Below are 22,752 nucleotides of genomic sequence, written 5' to 3'. Positions count from 1 at the left end.
CACTGAAATTTCAAATCTGGGAGAACCCTCACGAAACTAACAAGTTCAGGATCCTAGGGCACTCATCTCAAAGCATAGCCTTGACTTCTACCTCACCCTAGATTCAGAGGCCCAGCCTCTGGTTAAGTCTGGGGTAGTGCTAGGGTAAATTTGGAAGGGACACTTTATTAGCCCCTTCCCATCTCATCACTTCCTGTCCCTTCTGTATCTAGACAGCTGAGGAATTCCCAGTCTTAGAGACAAATAAAACTTTAGCTCCCTCTCTCACTCCAGCCAGTTTTTCTTCCCTGAGGTTCCCCTATATAGAAACAGGAGCCTCACTAGCACTTGAGTTATAGTCTAGGAAGTTGTGGACGTAGAGAAAAGAGGAGGTTGTGGTGGCCTAAGGATCTACTTGGAAACGATCCTGCCACAGTTTTCACTGTGTGAGGCTGGAGACATGCACAGTGGATGATCTAATGGGGTTTTTCTGTTATTCACAGTGGAATATACAATGGCCAGACTGATAGCAGGATAATAGTTCCATATCCATAGCAGGATAATGGTGCTCACTGTCTCAGGCCTGCTGGAGGCAGTTTGCAGGATTGAATGGATTCTGTTTAGTTACTCTTTCCATTTACTTTGAGCAATAGCCTAAGTTGTTTTTTTTTCAGTTAATTGAACTAGCAGTAAAAGTCTTAAATATCTACCTTGTTAAAGCTACCTGATTATCCTCTGGAAAAAAAAATCTTTTTTTAAATACATTTTTGGGTGAAAACAGGCCCATGATGTGATTATTCCTATCAACTAATAACAGATTCTGAGATTTTTAGCATGTAAAGGGAAACATGAGCTCATTTATGCAGAGGGAAACCGATTGCTCGAGATGGCAGTCAGAATCTGTCTTTCCTTACTCCCATGGCTTCCTTCCTGCCCCCAACTCCTTGTTCAAAGTTGAACATGGGACTTGCCTTTCTGGCATGGAACCACATGGAAAGAGCATGCATCCTGTACCAAACCCACCCCTCCATGGAGGGGCAGCTGGATCTTCTCCCAGGAAAAGGGAAACAAGAAAGGTGGGCACCACAGCCAAGATGAAAGTAATTGAGAAGCTTTAGGGAGCCCAGATACAGGCAGGAGGCAGCTGTAAGGGCAAGGCCCAGGCAGCTCCTGAGGCCAGGAGAGGAAATATCTGGAACAGACTCCCTGCCACTGATGAACTTGGGTGAAAAGGGGAGCTCTTTCTGAAGATACAGTTCATGGCAAAAATGCAGTGAGATTTGAACCAATCAGCTGCTGAAAGTGAATGGTAACTGGGGGCTTGAACCTTATAGCCAGGATTGGGTAACCACCCAGGCTCATGAAAAGCAGAATTCGAAAACCTGGTGGCAAGGAGCAGAGTTTCTCTGTAGTGTTTAACTCACAAGTCTAATGCTCTGAAGTTGTACCCTTGGTGTATGAAAACATGGAAGCTGAGTGAAAATGAGGATTGTACAGACAGAGCTGTGTTTTGGTGGAGTTCAAATATCCTCTTCTCCCCTTATCCCTGCAGTCATGGCTATAAAAGTTGCTAGTGACCAACAGATGCTGGAGAAGAGTTGTTCCAATCCAGTGATCTCTAGACCCAATGAGCCAGGAATTCTAGAGGTGGGCCCAGCAATCTCTTTTAACAAGCCCTCCAGTTGGTTCTGAAGCACCAGAGCATGGTATGGTGGTAAATTTGCAGTTGTTATTAGTAGGGTTTTGTTGTTGCTACTGTAACAAAATACCTGAGGCATCTAACTTAGAAAAGGTTTATCTGGCTCAGTTTCGGAGGTTCAAGTCCAAGATCAGTTGACCCCACTGGTTTTGGCCTCTGATGAGGGCAGTAGATGACAACAGCTGAGCACAGATGGAGGAAGGATCACGTGGTGAGCCAGGAAAGCAGAGAGGATGGGCAGAACTCAGGCTTTTTATATCATCCAAGGATCTAAGGACCTCTCACTAGCCCGCCTCCTGAAAGCTCCATGGCCTCCCACTAGTGCCACCCTGGGAACCTGGGTTGTCATACATCAGCCTTTGGGGCACATTCAGCATCCAAAGGAATGTTCAAACTATAGCAGCTATTTATTAAGGACACTATAGCTTCCAAGTGAGCTAGCTTTTACCTCCTATCTTGCCTTCCCTTCCATTTCTCCTCCACCACTGGGACAGCCACTGTTGGGAAATTTGGAGTTTCTCCTACAGCTTTCCCAGGCCTCAGCATTTGTACAGTAAACCATGTCTATACCCATCTGTTTGGCTCCTGGCTCCAGCTGTCTTACTCCTCTTCTGGGACTCCCAGTATTGGTTTTCTGGGGAGGTTGCTTCTACTTAGTACTGGGAAGGGAGTCATGAAGTGTTCATAAACTTGGCTTTGTACCACTGGTTGGGACCACAGTCTAAGAATCAGGCCCTAAAGCCCTATCTCGTGTTCTGTGTGCTGTGATGAGGACTCTTGAAGGGAGGCTCTGGCTGTCCCCAGGAGAGGGGTGAGAATGACCCATCTGGCCCTGGGATGAGGTGCCAGCAGCTGTGTGTGAGCGGGCTTGCTCTGGGGAACCTGGGACTCTGATGAGAGAACCGTGGGCTCTACCTTCACCTGGTGCTTCTGAAGGAAGAGTCCGTTGCTGCAGTTAGCTCCTGTAGCTCTAATCCAGGGAGAATATGTTGCAGTTTATGAGCATGATCAGGCTCTGAGTTAATTTATTGAAACATATTTTGTACATTTTTCTTTTTATTCTAATAAAAGCCAAGGCAGTAAAAGGTATAGTGTCTTTCGGAATTGTGTAACTTCTCATCCTCCACCTCACTCAACTCCCCTTTCCCAAAGATCACATCAGGAGCACGCCGTGGAAGCTCTGACTTTGTCTCTGTAGCACTGAGTAGAAGCTGCCAGGTACCTGAGGGAGTTTGGATTGTTGCATATAGTTGATATTTTCTACTCTTCTTCCGATATAACCAGGGAAAAAATAGCCTTGGAGTATGAAAAAGATGAAAGTCTGTGCTTTGGGAGCCCCTTGGGGCAGATTTCTGTAATAGTGTTGTTCCCATGAGCTTGGGGACACTATGAGGCAGACATACAGGCAGGACCTGCTCCTGTGTTCTTGTCCAGGGAGAACAGGCTTCTGTTCCTTGAGTGTGCAATCTTGTTCCCAAGGCTTTGTAGTGTTCAAATCCATTCATCTTCAAGGAAGAAGAGATCACAGGAGGTACAAAAAGTGGGTTAGAAAAATTCACAGGGTTTTGAATGGCTATTGTATCTCTTGAACCTCAAAATAGTCACTTAAGGGACATAATATTAGTCCTCTTTAATCTGGAAGGAAGCTTAAACTCAGCTTGAGGAATGGGTCTCAGGTCAAAAACTGAGAGGTGGCAGACCATGGGGCCTTGAGTCCCAGTCCAGTGCTCATCCTCAAAGCCTTTGCCTTGCCAGAGTCCTTCCCTTTGCCCCCAGTGCTGCTACCTCAACTTCCAGGAACACAAGTGTCCTGAAAGCATAGTTGAAAGAGAAACTGCACCAAGATTCAAAGATACCCTGGGGTGGGAATTGTGGCACAGTGAATTAAGCTCCACTTGAGATGCCTGGGATTGAGTCCTGTCTCTACTTCTAATCCAGCTTCCTGCCAATGTGCCTTGGGAGGCAGCAGATGATGTCTCAAGTACTTGGGTTCCTGCTACCCACACAGGAGACCCAGATGGCATTCATGGCTCCTGATGTTACGGTGAAATGGCAGAGAAAATATTACCCTGGTTCTTTGTCTCACATGGAAGAAGACTTTCCAAGTGGACAAGGCAAAGATTTAATACCAAGATTTTTTTTTTTTTCAGAGTTACAGAGAGAGGTAGAGACAGAGAGGTCTTCCATCTGCTGGTTCACTCCCAATTGGCCACAGCGGCCGGAGCTGTGCCAATCTGAAGCCAGGAGCCTCCTCCAGATCTCCCACATAGGTGCAGGGGCCCAAGGACTTAGGCCATCTTCCACTGCTTTCCCAGGCCACAGCAAAGAGCAGGATAGGAAGAGGAGCAGCCGGGACTCAAACCAGCACCCATATGGGATGCCAACACTGCAGGCCAGGGCTTTAACCCGCTGCGCCACAGCACCGGCCCCTATACCAAGATTTATTTAAGTCCAAGAGAGGCAAAACCTGAGAGGGCTGGTGGTAGTGGAGTTTTTAAGCACAATTTTGGAGAGAAAAACAAAACTTCCCAATCAAGTTGACATTGAGTTACAAGGCAAGGGCAAAATCCATGAAAAGACTTTATTTGTGATTTTTTTTACTCCATCTGGCTTGCTCATGTTAAAACAGAAAAGCCATCAGAAGGGTGGAATACCTAATTTGTTTTACAGTAAACGGAGAGCTCAGAAGGGTAGAGTCACCACTCCCTTGGTTTGTCATGATATTGAAAGCTCCTAAGGAATGGGGTAGGCACTTTTAATCTTGCTAAAGGTAACTTTTGAGGAAAGAAAGCATTTTGCACCCTAAATTTCCACTGGGACCATAACCCATCTGACTCCTCACACTGGCTTCTGCCTGATCCGTCTCTGGCTGTGGCAGGCATTTGGGGAGTGAACCAGTGGATGAAAGATTTCTCTGCGTGTGTCTGCCTCTCTCTGTTGCTTTTTCAAATAAGTAAATATTTTTTTAAGCAGTGAGATGGAGAGATGCTTCTTAGAATCTACCTTTCTTTTAAAAGTGGTCTCATTCTGGAAAATTTGGACAAATTGTCTGCTTTTCTTCAGACCCAGATCTGTTATTTTTCTTTCTGGAAACTTTACTGAGTGTAAGGACTCCACCTAGGAATGAGATGCCCTGAGTCCTGAAGCATAGTCATTGATGTTTCAATTAGTCTAATCTTCCCGTTAGCCCTGCTGTTACAGGCTGAGATCGGCAGGTTGGAAGGTTCTGCTCAGAGGTTCGTAACTGCCCTTGTTGAGTCAGTTTGAGGCCATCTGTGCTGACAGAACTCTTCGTCCTCCCTCCCGTAACATGTACTTGTACACATTGACCTCCATGTTCCAGAGTGCACGTGATTTCCCCACTCACATGCACTTCCTCTGCAGGCCACGCCATGTGGCAATCAGCTGATAAGCCTTTCTCTCACCCCAGCAAGGACTGCCAACAGCTCACCCTGTTGCTCACCTGGCATCTGAACCTCCAGCTAGCTTTGTGGCATCTTGAAAATACCCCAGCTCTCTTAGTTTGTATGTAGAAATGGGGTTGTTGGGGCAAAGAAGTTACTGTACTTAGAAAGCATTAGGCAAGAATGGTGGCTAATGAGCCTCTCCCTCTGAACTCTAATCTCCCTCCACTTGGGGCCTGGTCACTGCACCAGGAACCAGAGGATTACCTGGCCCCAAGGCAGCCTCCTTCCTTGACGAGATGGGTCCTGAGTGCCTGCCTTGACCCCATCCTTTCCAGCCTGACTACTGAGGTCCGACAATAAGGCTCAGAAGGGAAATACCTGGGCAGGACTGAGCTGTGGCCCAGCTGCATTGGTGGCTGCTTCTTCTACATGATGATGTGGCTTGCAGAAGGACATCTCTGTATTTCCACCAGAATCAACTTCCTGATCTCTCAGAATGAGCTGCCTCTCTTCTAGCTGCAGCCTCAGCAGTTCTTCAACAGATTTTGTTGGTTTACCACTAAGCAAGAAAAGTAGGCTCCAGTGCCAGCTCAGCAGGGGTTCCATCCCTTCAAAGAAAATGTAAATTAGTGTGGAGGTGCTGAGGTTAGGAAATCTAAGGCTCTGCTCTCTGTACCCCTCACCTTCCTGTGCCTCAGAAAGCTGAGCTGGGTGCAGGATGTTGTTACGGGTAAAATAGTGGCAAAGCAAAGTGATCCTGGTTCTTGTCTCACGTGGAAGAAGAATTTCCTTGCAGACAAGTCGGAGAGCAAAGCAAGATTTACTTAAGTCAGAAACCTCCTGCCATAGTAGCCAGGAGGGGGTCTTCCAGAGAGGCAGACCCAAGAAACTGGTACAAATGGAGTGTTTTAAACACAATTTTGAGGGGAAAAAACAGAACAGCAGCTAACAATCAGAAGCTGGGGACAAAACCCATCAAAAGGGCAGATTTGTAATCCTGTCTGTCCTGTCTAACTTGCTGGTGATAAAACAAAAAGCTTTCGGAAAGGTCTGATTGGTAACTTCCTTCTTTCTTTCTTTTTTAGATTTATTTATTTATTTGAAAAACAGCTTTACAGAGAGACAGAGAGAGAGAAAGAAAGGTCTTCCATCTACTTGTCCACTCCCCAAATGACCACAACAGCTGGAGCTGGGCCAATCCAAGGCCAGGAGCTAGGAGCTTCTTCCGTGTCTCCCACGTGTGTGCAGGTGCCCAAGCACTTGAATCATACTCTGCGGCTTTCCCAGGCCATAGTATAGAGCTGGATTGTTAGTGGAGCGCCCATACGGGACTGCAGTGGGGATGCCAGCACTGCAGTCCGGGGCTTTAGCCTGCTGCGCCATAGCCATAGTGCCCACCCCCACTTCTTTTTATTCTCATGATAAACCAAAACTCAGAAGGGTAGAGTCACTACTTCCTTGCTATTCTTGTGATAAAACTGGAAACTAGGAGTATGATTCTCCACTTTTATCTTGCTAAAGGTAGCTTTTGGGGATAAACAAGCATTTTGCACCCTCTTAAAGGGACGCCACCCATTGCCCCCCCCCCACAATGACCTAATTGCCTATTAGTCCATCTGCCTCCTCACAATGTGACCGGGGGCAAGGACTGGACCCCAGTCATTGGTTGGCACTTTTCTGCTCAGCTTAGTCCTGCCATGGCCCTGAGAAGATGAGCCAGTGTGACTGTTCCTCTAAGACATTAAAGTGCTTTTCTACAGTGTCTGCTCCTGAACACAGCAGACCTCAGTGCCCTTAGAGGACGCTTGATAAGAAAAGCAAGGAACTCCTTGGCCTGAAGGACGTGGGAAAATCTAACCTAGAATGAAGGCTGAGGTGCCACCTCGTCTCTGGTGCCTGTTCCCATGGTGAGCCTCTGAGGACAACTCGTCCAGCTCTTGCCCTCACCTCCAGGCCCCCTCATCTTGGTGTGGCCCTCTTCCACCCCTGGACTCCTGGCTTTGGGGCCACAGCTGCCCACTTTCTGTAATCCCTCCATTTTACCTCTGCCTCCCTTCAGGGCCCCGCCAAACCATGGCCAGATCCTGTTGTTATCACTCTTACCTCTTTAAGGCTCATTAGTTCACACTTAAAATCTGCATGTCTTGTCAGTAAGCAGGACTGTAAGGTGAAGACCAGTGAGAAGGAGCTTTATATATATTGACTCCTCTCACCAGGATGTTCCATGCCAGAGTCCCTGGGATGGACTCCATCCACAATGGGGTTAAAATAAAGCCTCTCTCCTGCCCAAGAGTATTAATTATGAGGCAGAAAATGCAATTAACCTTGGACAGTTTAGGTCACTTCCAAGCTTGCTGACTCTTGCTGCCTCTGTCCCTTCACTAAAGAATAGGCAAACCGCAAAGAATATGAGCCAGGCATTCCAGGGAGAAGCAGGAATAGGAAATTCTCTCTCAACCTCAGAGGTGCAGGATGATTCAACAAGATTCATGAGCCATTTTGTGCACCAAACAGAAAAAGAGGGTTGTGTTTATACAGACCATGATTTTTAAGTATGTTTAGGTACTATTTTGGTTCATAAAATATGAATTCATTTTAATTGGATGCTTAATAAGTTATTATCAGCCAATATATCTGGGGAGAGAATGACCTCGAAAGTTTAACTGGAGGGTGTGTCAGCTCACTCGTCTTGAAGATAAACATCCTCATTTTTCCAGCTCTGACATTATGGCTAAACAGTAATCACCTGTGAGAGTGAGTGCCCGTTTCCCTAGTATAATCAATGGCACAACATTCATCACAAAGCACGATTTAACCATAACACTGCTCTGGACTTAAGTCTGAGAGACCATCGAAAGGGTATCTGAGGACACAGCTGGCATCTGGAAGTGTAAAGGAGCCCATGAAGCCAGGAAATTATGAAATTCCTAAAATTTTGCCCTGCCAACTGCTTGTTGTAGTGAGCCCATTGTGATGGTTCAGCTGCATGTGACTTCACCCCCAGGCTGCCTCAGGGCTCCACCAGCCACAGGCATAAGTGCCCCAAGGGAGGGGCATGTTGTAACCCGCTGTGAAAGATGTCGCTGCAGTGCTCTCGGTTGATTTTGCCTTTGTGTTTCTGGGGGGAATTTTAATTCATGGAATTGTGCTGTAAGAAAGAGCTCTGTTCCTGTCTCCCTCCTCATTCCCCTCACCCCACTCCCATCCTTGCAGAAACAGCAAAGAGGCTTTTCTTTTTCTTTTTGAATTTTACTTATTTGCAAGGCAGAGAGACAGACAGACATCTCCCTTCTGCTGGTTCATTCCCCAGATGCCTGCAGCAACAGGGCTGGGCCAGGCTGAAGCTGGGAGCCGGGAACTCAACCCAGGTCTCCTACATGTGTAGCAGGGACCCAACTAGTTGAGCCATCACCTGCTGCCACTCAAGATGCACATTAGCAGGCAACTGGGATCAAGAGTGGGGCTGAAACTTGAATCCCAGTACTCCAGTATGGTATGAGGGCATCCCAAGCATTGTCTGAATCCTTACTCCAAATGCCCACTCAGAGATGCTTTTCTTTGTTAGTCTATGGAAGACTCTTGTAGCTCAGAACCATGTGTCTATCACTGATAAATGAGAACCTGAAGAAACTGTGACTTCATGATGGTGTTAAAGACAATGACCAAAGTTTTCAGGAGGAAAGGCCCACAGTTCATTTGTGCTTGCGGGCTTGACTGGACTCTGTCTCAAGAATCAAACCCTGATCATCTGTCTTTCCCTCCCCTAAATTTATCAAGGCAGTAGGGAGGCAGTTTTGGGGGGGTACATTGTTATCTTAGGTCCTCAGAGATTAACAAATCACAACTGCAAGGTAAAATAGTTTTACATAAACTTAAAGACAGTTTCAGGAGGCACACAACTATCTTATCTTAGGTATGTGGCTAGGCTTTTATGGCAGGTGGGAAACCAAACCAATTTCTGAGTCAGTGCTGGTTTGGTAGACCAGCTGACCCTGGTCAGAAGCGGGAGGGAGTCTGTAGCATTCCCTCAAATTGGCTCCTTAATGGCAAGCAAGAGGGTGTCTGTAACAGTGGGAAGCTGGAGGACTCACCAGATGCTAAGAAATAAATAGAAAAATAATTTTAAAAAAAATTTATTTATTTGAAAGGCAGAGTGACACAGATTGCTTGATCGCTCGCTCACTCGATCTTCCTTCTGCTGGTTTACTTCTCAAATGACCACAACAGCCATGGCAAGGCTAGGCTGAAGCCAGGAGCCAGGAACTTCATCTGGTCTCCTACATGGGTGACAGGGCCCAAGCATTTGAACGATGGTTCTGCTGACTTCCCAGGCACATAAGCAGGAAGCTGGGTCAGAAGCAGAGTAGCCAGGACTTGGACCTGTGCTCTGATATGGGATGCCAGCGTTACAAGTCACAGCTTACACTGCATACAACATTGACCCCAGAAAAGAATTTTTTGATACATACAGGAAATGTCTACTGAGATTTATCCTTATTTCATAACTATTGCAAAAGAAAAGCCATGCTTGCTTCCTGTGAAGTAAGGAAACTTAGAAGTTTGATCTGCTGAATTTAGGGTTCTTACTGGCTAAGAGCTTTAGACGTACATTTGAGCTGCCAGCCCATGGGAATGGGTTGTTTTTAGCGAAAGCAGGATTCTTATTAGAAGTTACGGTTTCCATCACAGAAGCACGTTTTCCCCATGGTGGTCTTTGCTCCCTGTTTCTGCTAATGTGGTTGTGTCACTGGAGAAAAGAGCCATGGAAGCCATGGGGTTCTTGTCTTCATGCAAGAAAGAAGTTAGGCATGAGGCAGAGAGTAAAGTAATAAGGTTTTATTGGGGACAGGGCATCTGTCAGAACAGAAGGGACAGATAGAGAGTGCCCAGTCACTTGGACTGGGAAGAGCGAGGTAACATGGTTGAGTGGTGAGAATACACCTGGGCAGGGCAGGGCAGGCAGTCAGCTCAGTAGAGAGCAGAAAGCTGAGCGCGCAGTCCTTGTTTAGACTCCCAGTTTTTAAGGGAGTCTGTTTACCCTCCTCCCCCTCTCCTCCAGGACAAGGGAAGGGGAGCCCTGGCGAAAGGATTTATTGGATGAAAATTAGCAAATTCCTCCCCAGGTTTGTTGGCACAGGGCAGAGCAGAGGGGCTTCTCTTAGGGCATCTGTGAAGGTCTTATTGCCCTGTGCTATCAGGTTAGGTAACCCATTTGGTCCTGAGGAGAGAGAATTCTAGGAGCTTCCCTTAGGGGAAGCCAGTGGGCCAAACTTGAAGAATCAGTATGGAGAAGCTCATCTCCACCTACTGGCCCCTAACCCTACCCCTATCCCACCAAAGACATAAAAAAGCCCACCTTGGGATCTGGGCCCTCTGCCACATGTTCTTTCAGACTGTGTACATATTGGCAATTTGTTGACCTCTGCAAGTTTATTTTCTCCAAATAAATTTGGTCTGACTGTGCATTCGTATTCCATCTCCTCTCTGTTCTGCACCCCTTTTCCTTACATTTGGTGGCCCATGTGAGGCAGCACCAATCTGCAATCTTTTCCTTACAGCTGTGCCGTAGGCAGGATGTGAGGCCAGCATTAGAGAAGGGGTGCCCGCCTGTTGTCCCCTCCTTTAGGTGAGCTCTCCACTCACTTATCCTTCAGCTCCTGCAAGCATAGCTTCTGAAGATAGTTGTTGAGAGACTAGTATCCTGTCCAGTTCTCCTTTGATAGTAAAGTGTGAACCAGCAGAAGGAGAGGTGAGATGTAAACCTTTTATGTATGCACAGGCCGATATTGTGGTGCAGTGGCTTAAGCCACCAATTAAGATGCCTGCATCCCAGGTCAGAGAGCATGGCTCCATTCCTGGCTGCCCTGTACTTCTTTTTTTTTTTTTTTTTTTAGATTTTTTACTTATTTATTTGAGAGGTAGAGTTACAGACAGTGAGGGGGAGAGACAGAGAGAGAGGTCTTCCTTCCGTTGGTTCACTCCCCAGATGGCTGCAATGGCTGGAGCTGCACCAATACAAAGCCAGGAGCCAGGTGCTTCTTCCCGGTCTCACTCGTGGGTGCAGGGGCCCAAGGACTTGGACCATGTTCTACTGCTTTCCCAGGGCATAGCAGAGAGCTTGGGTTGGAAGAGGAGCAGCCAGGACTAGAATCGGCGCCCATATGGTATGCTGGCGCTGCAGGCAGAGGATTAACCTATTGTGCCATGGAGCCAGCCCCTGCCCTGTACTTCTGATCTAGCTCCCTGTCCATGTACCTGGGAGGTGGTGGATCATGGCCCAATTATTTGGGTTACTACCACCAACATAGAAGACCTGGATGGAGTTCCTGGCTTCAGCCTGATTTATCCCTGCCCTTGCAGATATCTGGGGAGTGAGCCAGCAGGTGGAAGATTGCTGTCTGTCGGTCTTTCTGTCACTCTGTCTTTCAAATAAATACATCCTTTTAAAATAAATAAAAGTAAAAAATATGCCAATTTTTTTAAAGATTTATTTATTTATTTGGGAGGTAGAGTTATAGACAGAGAGGGAGAGACAGAGAGGTCTTTGATCCGCTGGTTCACTCTCCAAATGGCCACAATGGCCAGAGCTAGGCCAATCCAAAGCCAGAAGCCAGGGAGTTCTCTGGGTCTCCCACTTGGGTGCCAGGGCCCAAGCACTTGGGCCATCTTCTACTCCTTTCCCAGGCCATAACAGAGTGCTGGATAAGAAGAGTAGCCAGGACTCAAACTGGTGCCCCTGTGGGATGCTGGTGCCACAGGTGGTGGCTTAGCCCCCTACGCCACAGCTCTGGCCCCTGCCCATTCTTATATATGACCTTTTATGATTACCAATGGCCTTGGGCCCTGGCTCAAGTGAGATCTTTGAATTTCATAAGACAACCTCAGTTCAGATGCAGACTTGGACAAGGACCTGCCAGAGCAGAGCTGAGCTGCAGAGACCACTGGGACAGGCTTTGGAGTGGATGCTTTACAGGGCTCCAAACTTTCTGATGATTTCTTGTGGGTCATTCTCCTCCCAGCTTCTCAGGCAGATCCCTGAAGCAGAAGGCCGTGGCTTATAAAAAGCCTAGATGCTCACCATTTTGTTAAACCTTTTAGCCAACCTTCTAGCTCAGTCATTCAACCACTTACTTAATAAATAATGACTAAGGACCCACCTGCCATAGTACCAGTACTTTGTGTTAAGTTTTGAGGAAAGATTCCTGCCCTCACGAAAGTTACAGTTTCTGAAGGGAACAGCTGATTGATAAATCAGTAGACAAATCAACAAGGCACTTATAGATTTTAGTAAGTGCTGTGAAGGGCACAAACAGGATCATGGGATGGAAAGTAACTGGAAGGGACCATTCTGCAGGAGGGACATTGGAGCTGAGGCCTCGAGGATAGTAGGGGTGACTGAAGAGCTTCAGGAAGACAACTCCAGGCAGAAGGAATACAAAGATGCAGAGGCAGAGAAGCTTTGGAGTTTTCCAGAACAGAAAGGCTGTGCCACAGAGTGATGAGGAGGAAGATTTGGGGTGAGTTCAGAAAGGAGGAAGGAGATAGGCTATGTAGAGTGATAGAGGCCACAGTCAGAATTTAGATTTGACCTGAGAACAGTGGGAAGCCACTGGCAGTGTTAAGCATAGGTGAATAGCATAATTAAGGACCACTAAGTATTCACAGCTTCTTGGTTTGTAATAACAAATTAGAAACAAATTCTGGGGGCCAGTGCTATGGCATAATGGGTAAAGCCACTGCCTGCAGTGCCAGCATCCCATATGGGCGCCGGTTCTAGTTCCAGCTGCTCCATTTCCAATCCAGCTCTCTGCTATGGCCTGGGAAAGCAGTAGAAGATGGCTCAAATCCTTGGGCCCCTGCACCCATGTGGGAGTCCCAGAAGAAGCTCCTGGCTTCAGATTGGCCCAGCTCTAGTCATTGCAGCCATCTGGGGAGTGAACCAGCAGATGGAAGACTCTCTCTCTCTCTCTTTCGGCCTTTCAAGTAAATAAATAAAAAATTAAACAAATTCTAGGGGCTGGCGCTGTGGCATAGTAAAGCCACTGCTTGTAGTGCCAGCATCCCTTATGGATACCAGTATGAGTCCTGACTGCTCCACTTCTGATCCAGCTCCCTAATAACATGCCTGGGAAAGCAATGGAAGATGGTCCAAGTCCTTGGGCCCCTGCACCCATGTGGGAGTCCCAGAAGAAGCTCCTGGCTTCAGATTGGCCCAGCTCTAGTCATTGCAGCCATCTGGGGAGTGAACCAGCAGATGGAAGACTCTCTCTCTCTCTTTCGGCCTTTCAAGTAAATAAATAAAAAATTAAACAAATTCTAGGGGCTGGCGCTGTGGCATAGTAAAGCCACTGCTTGTAGTGCCAGCATCCCATATGGATACCAGTATGAGTCCTGACTGCTCCACTTCTGATCCAGCTCCCTACTAACATGCCTGGGAAAGCAATGGAAGATGGTCCAAGTCCTTGGGCCCCTGCACCCATGTGGGAGACTGGGAAGAAGCTCCTTGCTCCTGGCTTCCAATCAGCTCTGGTCGTTGAAGCCATTTGGGGAGTAAACCAGGGGAAGGAAGATCTCTGTTTCTGCCTCTTTCTGTAACTCCACCTTTCAAATATATAAGTCTTTTTTTTAAAAAAGAAATTCCATCAATATGGGCAAATAAATTAGGTTCATTACATCAGTATGCAGAAGTTAAAAACTGGGAGACCTGTTTGTGTCTACTGTTACTGAAGGATTTATCCACAGTAGGAGGAAAAAAATCAAACAGTTCAGAGTATAAAAATGTTAGAGGGGCTGGTGCTATGGCATAGTGGGTAAAGCCACCACCTGCAGTGCCGGCATCCCACATGGTCAATGGTTCTAGTCCCAGCTGCTCCAGTTCCGATCTAGTTCTCTGCTATGGCCTGGGAAAGCAATGGAGGATGGCCCAAGTCCCTGGGCCCTTGCATCCACTTGGGAGTAAACCAGGGGATGGAATGGGCCAGGGAGGTACACAAGGTGACTAAGGGAGAAGGAAGGCTTACTCTTTTTTTTTTTTTTTTTTTAAGAAAAGTCTACTTATTTGAAAGGCAGGGTGACAGAGATAGGAGAGGGAGAGAGGGAGAGAGAAAGAGAGAAAGAGCCTCCATCTGCTGGTTTACTCCCCAAGTGGCTACAATGGCCAGAGCTGGGCCAGGCCAAAGCCAAGAGCCAGGTACTCCATCTGGGTCTTCCATGTGAGTGGAAGGAGCCCAAGCACTTGGACCATCCTCTGCTGCTTTCCCAGGCACATTAGCAGAATTGCAGGCGGTGGCTTAATCCACTTTCCACAATGCTGGCCCCAGGCTTACTCTTTCTAATGTAGCCCTCTGCATGTTTCTATATAATAACAATGTGCCTGTATTACATACTCAGAAAAAAAAAAGTTTAAATTGTGCTCAACCTGGTTGCTGTGTGAAGAATGGACTAAGGCAAGAGAAAAAGCAGAGAATCAGTTAGAAGGCTGTGAGGGAAGCTTGTCCAGATGAGAGAGTGGTAGCTTGACCTGTGGACTTGGTGGTAGGAGTACAACGTTACACTTGATTGGCAGAGCTAGCTGTACTTGGTGTAATTACTGCTATAGACTGCACTGACATTCTCCCACTAGTTCAAGGAAACTTTCTACTTACACAGGGATGGGGAACTTTTTTTCTGCCCGTTTGGATATTTGCAGCATCATTCACAGGCCATATGAAATAATCAGCTTAAAAATCAGCCTGCTGTGGACTTAGTGAATTTTGAGTCCTGCCTGCAGTTGCGTTGGCAGGCCAAACCAAGTGATTTCCAGCCTTAGCCCATCTGTGGCCCAGGTGCTCTGCACCCCTGATTGGAGCTGGGCTTCCCTGACCCTACTCCAGCTTTCCTGGTCTCCTTGTGGTGGGAGGATCCTTTCAGGGGCCAAACACCTCAGACTTCCAGAGAAGTCTGACGCATCACAATTCAGAGCGCAGACATGGGTACAGACACGTGCCGCTTTCATGCCTACATGCAGCAGTGATACGTAATCTTTAGGGACTTATAAAGACAGGGTTATACTGCAGAAACTCACTCATTTCTTCATGGAACTTGCTCTTTTTTTGCAGAGAGATGCCAAAGGCCAGTACTTGTTTGACCTTCTTTGCCACCACCTGAACCTACTTGAGAAAGACTATTTTGGAATCCGCTTTGTGGACCCAGATAAGCAGCGGGTAAGTCGACATTCAAAAGTACAAGGGGAGGACAGGGTTAGTCAGTAAACCTGAGGCCTTGAGCTGTCATTCATATTTGGAGTTTCACCTCAGAAGTCAGGGACTAGCCAGACCCAGCAGCTGAGTGTCATCTCTTCGAATCATAGCATTACCTGGAAGGCCCCTTGCTAGAGCAACTCGGAGAAGCCCATCGTTTTCTGGATGCCCACAGTTGCCCAGTTGAAGGCAGAATGGTCATGCTAGTGTTGTGGTGTCACAGCCTAGACCACAGTGTGAGTCTCTCCTACCTGCTTTCTAGTAAGTGGGCTGGACCACATTATTCTGGTTAGGAAGGGCCCCGCCCCAGGTGCATACCAACCCACTCTAGGCAGGATGGAGTTAGAGCTCAGCTGGCACAGGCCTCTAAGCACCTTGCAAATCCTGCAGTTCTTGCAGCTCTACAGACACCGTATTCACAAGGACTGTGAGGTTTCAGACAGTATACAAGAACAGATTCATTATCCCTAGGCCCCTGCATCCATTTCCACCTTCACCTCCCCTGGTGTGGTCTAGCCAGACATTATTGTGGCCCTCTGGGCATGTCATGCTTTCTTTATTTTCAAGGCCTTCATCTATATAGCTCACCTGCCTGGGACACTCTTCTGCTTTTCCTCACTTGTCCACACTCTGCACATTTCTTCTGGCTAACTCCTTTTTGTACTTAAAGTCTTAGCTGGAACTTTTCATTCTTCCAGGAAGTCTTTCCTGATCTCCTTTGTATATTAGGGACCCTCCTATGGACCCACATGTGCTTTCTACTATCCCTATCATAGCACTTACTATACCTCGTTATGATGAGTGACAAGGACTATCCTTTTTTTTTAAGATTTATTTATTTATTTGAAAGTCAGAGTTATGCAGAGAGAGAGAAAGGTCTTCTATCTGCTGGTTCACTCCCCAGATGGCCACAATGGCCAGAGCTGAGTTGATCCAAAGCCAGGACCCAGGAGCTTCTTCTGGGTCTCCCAAGTAGGTGCAGGGGCCCAAAGACTTGGGCCATCCTTTACTGCTTTCCCACACCATAGCAGAGAGCTGGATCTTAAGTGGAGCAGCTGGGACTCGAACCAGCACCCATATGGGGCTTTACTACACTGTACCGCAGCACCGGTCCTGATAGTTTTCCATAATATACATTTTCTATGAACTTTTTTGAGGACCCCCACATAGGCATGTGTTTAAAAATGTTTGCAACATGATGTACTTACCTTTTAAATCCATCTTCCATGTAATTTTTTAAGTACCCATGTATATTACTGTGAAATATACTGGGCACTAGGCTTGAAGTATATTATTGAATTTAGTCCTTGATACAAACAAGAAGAGTATCCGAAATTCTAATACCCACTCTCCAGACAAGTACATTAAAATCTCAGATTAAATGAATTGCCCAGGTTAAGTGGCAAAGCCAGTCTGGTGAGCTCAGAGCTGCCCGACTCTGCAGCCTGGATGGTTTCTCAGATTTCTTGCTGCATTCATAACTGAATGCCTCAGAACCTCGTGTGATTCTGGGCCTCCAAGGAGGGGTTAGGGAGAGCAGAGAGGCTTGAGAGTATACCCAGGGGTTGCAGGGAAATGGGCCTGTAAAGAGTTGTTCTGGGGTGAGTATTTGTCTTCGCAGATAGGAGGCCTCTTGCAATGCCCACGTCCCATGTCAGAGTGCCTGGATTCAAGTCCCGGCTCTGCTTCTGATTCCAGCTTCCTGCTAACGTGCTCCCTGGGAGCCAGCAGCAGGTGATGGCTCAAATACTTGTGTGCCTGCCACCCACATTGGGGATCAGGATTGAGTTGCAGGCTCCTGGCTTTGATGTGGCATTTGAGGAGTCAACCAATGGATGGAAAATCTGTGTTTCTGTCTTTCAGCATTTCCAAAATATTTTTTAAGTATTTTCTTAGATCCACTGATTCATGCTGGAGACAGAGGTGATTTCCTTAGCTCTTGCCTGGTGTAAGGCCCGAAAATAAACCACCTTTGCTGGATTACAATGCAGTCACATCCATCTTACATCACTACTGGCTCTGCGGGAGCCCCCAGGTGTCTGAGAACTTTCCTGATCTCTTCTGGGGGAGCTGCCTCCCTCCCTCCCCGCTGTTCCTGCTCTTCCCAGCACCTCTGTTGCATTCAGCCTGTCCTTTGTACCCATTCCAGCCCTCAGAATGTGAAAGCTGCCACACTGGCCCATTTACCCACATAGGAAAGAAATCCTTCTCTGAATTGTCTTTTCCTCTCCCATCCCAGATTAGCAGTTTGCTGGTGATCGTGGGACCTAGAGTTAGCCACGTAGCTACAAAAGGGAACTTTGGCCATGACTATATTCTTTGGATCTTCTCATTAGTTTTCTACTAGATCCTTAACATCCTTGGACAAGCAGATGTGGCATTACTCTCCTTTCCCACCCCCTTCCTAATCTCTGCTAGCCTGAGTCTTGTCATGAGCCCTCACTACAGTACAAACTAATGTCTTCTTTCCAGCTATTGCCAAGAGGAATAGCTTTTTGTCATTCAGCTCCATCCACCCTCTGCTGATAATGCATCTCACTCATAGTCATTCCTCCAAATGTTTGTCTTCCTTTGTTTAGTTCTTTTAATCCACCCATCTAATGTCTTGGGGAATTCTGTTTACTGAGCCCCTGGCACTTGCTGTGCTCTGCTTACCTGTACACAGTTCTGGTGTGCTCTGAGCAGACAGGCCTCCTCTACCCTCACAGGCACAACCTGGAACCCCAGTTGTTTCTCTGCAATTTCATCTCTTGCCTTTGCCTCCCCGTGAAGCGGAGCCGCGGTGGGCCGTGTAATGTGAGAAGGACCTCTTAACCACATTGAGTGGCTATAATGAGTTGCCAGCCTCGTGGGAACTCAGATCAGAGGAAGCAAGAGAGCAGAATGTCAACCCAGATTATCCATGCAGAGCTGACGGAAGAACTGGCTCTTAGTGGGTCCATTAACTGCATGACCCACAGCCCATCCCAGAAGGTGAGAGCTGGGAGCCGAGGGAGGCCAGGATGCTGTCTGCATGGCCCTGGCTGCTTTCCTGCCAGGAGAGCCTGCCAGGATGTTACGCTAACTGAATGTAGCCAGAGAAGAGGGAAGTGTGGACCCAGCCCCTTTGCCATTCAACAGCTATGTACTGAACCTGTGCACTGCGGAGTAGTGGTGAAGAAGACAGTCTTCTGCCCTCACTGACCTCACATCTAGCGGCCTTCAGCTACTTCTACATAAACCCCCCAAATAACAGCAGGTTTAGCTCTCTGCAAATTGACATGGTTCCCGAATAGCCTAAAAGCAACAAATATCAATAATGAATTTTATCATTTCATTAGAATTTTGAAACAGATACAGAATGATCTCATTGCTTCCTGTCTCCAAACATAAGTACTGTAGCAAAAAATGTCTTTGCCACTGTATCTGCCTCTGTGAAAATCCAAGGGAAACAGCATACTATTCTATACATTTGTTTGTGGTTTCTTATCTTGGGAGACTCTGAGATTTTAAACATCCCTGGATGCCAAGGGATCCTGAGTCCATGTTGTTTCACACAAGGGCTGGCAAGACCTGTGTTAGTCAAAGATGTTTGAGAAGCCATCCCTGCCTTCACTCCATTCATGCAGTTTCCACTTGTCAAAACTCTAATTGCTACCAACAGACTCTAGCCTCTCTCTTCTGGAAAAAAAAAAAAAAAAAAAGTTGGCACATAGCACAGACCCACAGTGCCCATCAAAGTCAGTGTTCCTCCTGCATTGAAGCCAGATGGGCCTTTGTCCCCACCACACATACGGGCAGTCACTCGTGCCTGCTGGCACCCTAGAAACATGGCTCAGGACGTTGGCATCATGCAGTAGAAGGCAGCATTCCAGGGAGGCCCAGAAATGGCATCTGAAGCTGGAACTACTCCCCCCTTCACAGCTGGTTCCATAGGGAGCTTGTTTCAGAAAATCACATGACTCTTTACTCTCCAAAGCTATATTTCACGAGCTTTGGGGCTGCTTTCACCCTAGGCTACAATCTGTCTAGTCATTTAAATTGGATACAACAAGTTGTGTTTGACACCGCTTCTCATTAGAGGTTTCATATTCTGTATTCTGTTTTCAGCATTGGTTGGAGTTTACCAAGTCCGTGGTGAAGCAGCTGAGATGTAAGTGTTCTCCATGAAAACACGGAAACCTCACCCCTGGGGTGGGGGCGGGTGGGATGACAACTCCCATATTTAACACAGCTTGGCCCACATAGGTAATTTCCCGCTCTTCTGGGTATGAGTCGGCCCTACACATGGGAAGAGGTTCTTCTGATGGTTCCGAGACCCATGCTTGCTGGCGGGGAGGGGAGCCTGCTCATCTTCCGGGAAAGGCTCTCCCTTGATGGACACCTCTTTTTTTCTGCAGCCCAGCCTCCATTCACCATGTGCTTCCGTGTGAAATTTTACCCAGCAGACCCTGCTGCCCTGAAAGAAGAAATAACCAGGTGAGGTTGAGCACACGGACCCTAGCCACTGAGACGTGAATGGGGAGGACTGAGGAAGGACACTGTGACCTCTAAGATCCTCTCATTTAGAAGCTGCAAACTCCTATAGGCCAGGAACTCTTCCTAAATATAACCCACTTCTGCATTTCGTTGCCACCTGCTTTTTCCTCTGTTCACCCTTCAGAGGAATTGGAACAGAGTGAGCTACTTTCCTTAAAGATGAGTGAACACTTCATCTCTAACTGGTCACTCTCAAGGAAAGCAGGAATAACTAATTAATTATAGGGTTTTTTTTTCTTATGATGTGGCCACTGTGGACATTTTTAGAGAGGGCTGGGTTGCAGCTTATTATGGAGGTTGAAAATAGATTCCAGTGGCGTGGTCAACCACTAAGTCATGATGCTAAAAGGCAAGCTGGGAAATACTGAGAACTTTAAATCCAAGTGAGTAAACTCTGATGGGTCCATGATAAATCTTTATTGTGGGGATCATGTTCTATGGAAGGCAGACAGCTATGTGGGCTGAATCCTATCTCATCCAGGAGATATGACAAAGAACCTCTGTGCCTGAGTCATCCTAAAAGAGGGTCAACAGATAGGAGCTTCAGAGCTTCCCCCAAGGGTTTGTACACCTGCAAGTCACCTCAGAGATTCAGGAACTCTCTGTAACAGGGATCCCTAGCTTTTGTATTAGAAATACTCCATTTTGCTAAAACCGAACTTTGATGTTACCTTGTAGCAGGTAGGGTCACAGGTGAAGGGGTGATGCCCAGGAATCTCAGAACTGAGGAACTGGTGTCACTGCCAGCTCTCATCCCCTCCCTAAAACCTTGGGGATGGTGAAGGTGGGAATGAGGTTGTTGCAAGTCTATATGACTGCCTCATAAGGCTTTGAGGTCTACTTCAAGATTCTGAATTTTATGGGGGAAATATCAAGGAAAGAGTAGGAGAAAAGGAAGAAACAATATGGGATCATCTTCATTTCCTGTTCCAAAGAGCATGCTACTGGCTTTATGGAGTGAAAAGTATGGTGAAGAAGCTACAGAAGCTTCTCTAAGAAAGGAAACCAGGAAATGGGGGGAAAAAGAGTGAAGTGGTACTGGAGAGGAAAATGGCTTTTCCCTGTGCTGCCCTGGGAAGGTTAATGGGAATCCTCTTCTGGTGGAGTCAGGATCTGTTTCCCACAAATGCACAGGGCAGTGTGCACCTACCTTCTCTGAAGCCCCTAGAACTTCATACTCCTTTTATTTATTTATTCAAGATTTATTTATTTATTTGAAAGGCAGAGTTGCAGAGAGGCAGAGAGCGAGCGAGAGGTGGGGGAGGAGAGGTCTTCCACCCGCTGGTTCGCTCCCCAGATGGCTGCAGTCCAAAGCCTGGAGCCAGGAGCTTCTTCCGGGGCTCCTACATGGGTACAGGGGCCAGGAACTTGGGCGGTCTTCTAGTGCTTTCCCAGGGCATAGCAGAGAGCTGGATGGGAAGTAGAGCAGCTGGGACTTGAACCGGCACCCATATGGGATGCAGGCACTGCAGGCGGCAACTTTACCCACTATGCCAACAACACCAGCCCCAGTCCCTATTTTTTTAAAGCTAGATTTATCTATCTATCTATCCATCCATCCATCCATCCATCCATTTGAAAGGCAGAGAAAGAGGGCGAGAGAGAGAGATCTTCCATCTGCTGCTTCACTCTCCAGGTGGCCGCAATGGCTGGGTGTGGGCCAGCCTAAACCCAGGAGCCTGAAACTCCATACCTCTCACACCTGAGTGGCAGGGTTCCAGGCACTCAGGTCATCTTCTGCATTCTCCAATGCATTATCAGTGAACTGAATCGAAAGTTGAGAAGCTGGAACTTGAATTGACACTCATATGGGATGCCGGCATCATAGGCGGTAGCTTAACCTGTTGCACCACAATGCAGGCCCCTCGTGCTCCTTACTGAGCATAGAAACTCCAGGCCATGCTCATAAACATGGAAATGGATGTGGCTCCCATTTTGCTTCTGAAAACCAACTCCACTCATGTTAATGAGCGATCCTGTGATTTTAAGCAGGTGAATGGGAATAGAACCACTATGTTTAGCAAAAACAGAGTTTTGTCAAAGCACAAGCCTGCACCACTCATGACCTCCAGAGTGTCTGCCTTAGCTCTGAGCTTCTCTCCCTGTCTGTTGACAGAGGTGCTGTGTCTGCACTGCTGTCCACATATAGCAGCAAACTTAACATATCCTTTATTAATCTCCTAGACCTCACCTCTTAACACCAACTATCTCCACTTCACTGGGCCACAGTGGTAATGAGAGGGACAGATCTGATACAACTCAGTTGTGCTGCCAGTGAGCTTATCACAGACACATGGCTTTCTGATTTGACAACAGGACAAAAAGTACATGGTTAATGTGGACCTTAAAAGGAACTCTTAAAAAAAAAAAGGAACTCTTAATAATACAGTTTTCTAAATCAAATGTCACTCTTATATTAATGTACATACCTTCTTTTTTTAGATTTATTTTATATATTTGAAAAGCAGAGTTACAGAGAAAGAGAGGAAGAGACAGAGAGAGTTCTTCTCCCACAGGCTCACTCCCCAAATGGCCACAACAGCCGGGGCTGGGCAAGGCCAAAGCAGGAACTTCCTCCTGGTCTCCCACATGGGTGCAGGAGCCCAAGAACTTGGGCCAACCTCTTCTGCTTTCCCAGGCACATTAGCAGGGAGCTGGATTGGAAGTGGGCATCTGGGACTCTAACCTATACCACATGGGATGCTGGCGCTGCAGGTGGGGGCTTAACTGGCTACTGTACAAAGCCAGCCCCATGTACGTACCCTCTTACCCAAGAAGCAGCACATACCAGGAAGCTCAGATCCTACTTATATCGCTTCTTGACTATGTGGCCTTGTATGTGAGATATTTAACTTCTGTGACCTTTAGATTCCTCAGTTTATAAAATGGGGATAGTAATATCTAATTCATA

General features: G+C 47.1%; 1 protein-coding gene across 5 annotated transcripts in view; it reads left to right on the top strand.

Moving 5' to 3' along the window:
* The window catches only part of FRMD5 (FERM domain containing 5), a 383,107-nt gene that overhangs the window by 312,784 nt on the left and 47,571 nt on the right, over positions 1-22,752 (top strand). For all 5 annotated transcript variants that reach the window (XM_089310229.1, XM_089310227.1, XM_089310225.1 and 2 more), the window contains exons 2-4: positions 15,183-15,287; positions 19,413-19,455; positions 19,703-19,781. In XM_089310229.1, the coding sequence (XP_089166355.1) occupies positions 15,183-15,287; positions 19,413-19,455; positions 19,703-19,781 (227 nt within the window). The remainder of the gene's footprint in view (positions 1-15,182; positions 15,288-19,412; positions 19,456-19,702; positions 19,782-22,752) is intronic.

This window comes from Oryctolagus cuniculus, chromosome 12 (genome assembly GCF_051225735.1).
Source record: "Oryctolagus cuniculus isolate XC-2025 breed Fujian yellow rabbit chromosome 12, ASM5122573v1, whole genome shotgun sequence".
NCBI classification, from domain to species: domain Eukaryota; kingdom Metazoa; phylum Chordata; class Mammalia; order Lagomorpha; family Leporidae; genus Oryctolagus; species Oryctolagus cuniculus.
The sequence above is the reverse complement of the archived record's forward strand: the minus strand, read 5'-3'. Positions and strand labels throughout refer to the sequence as shown.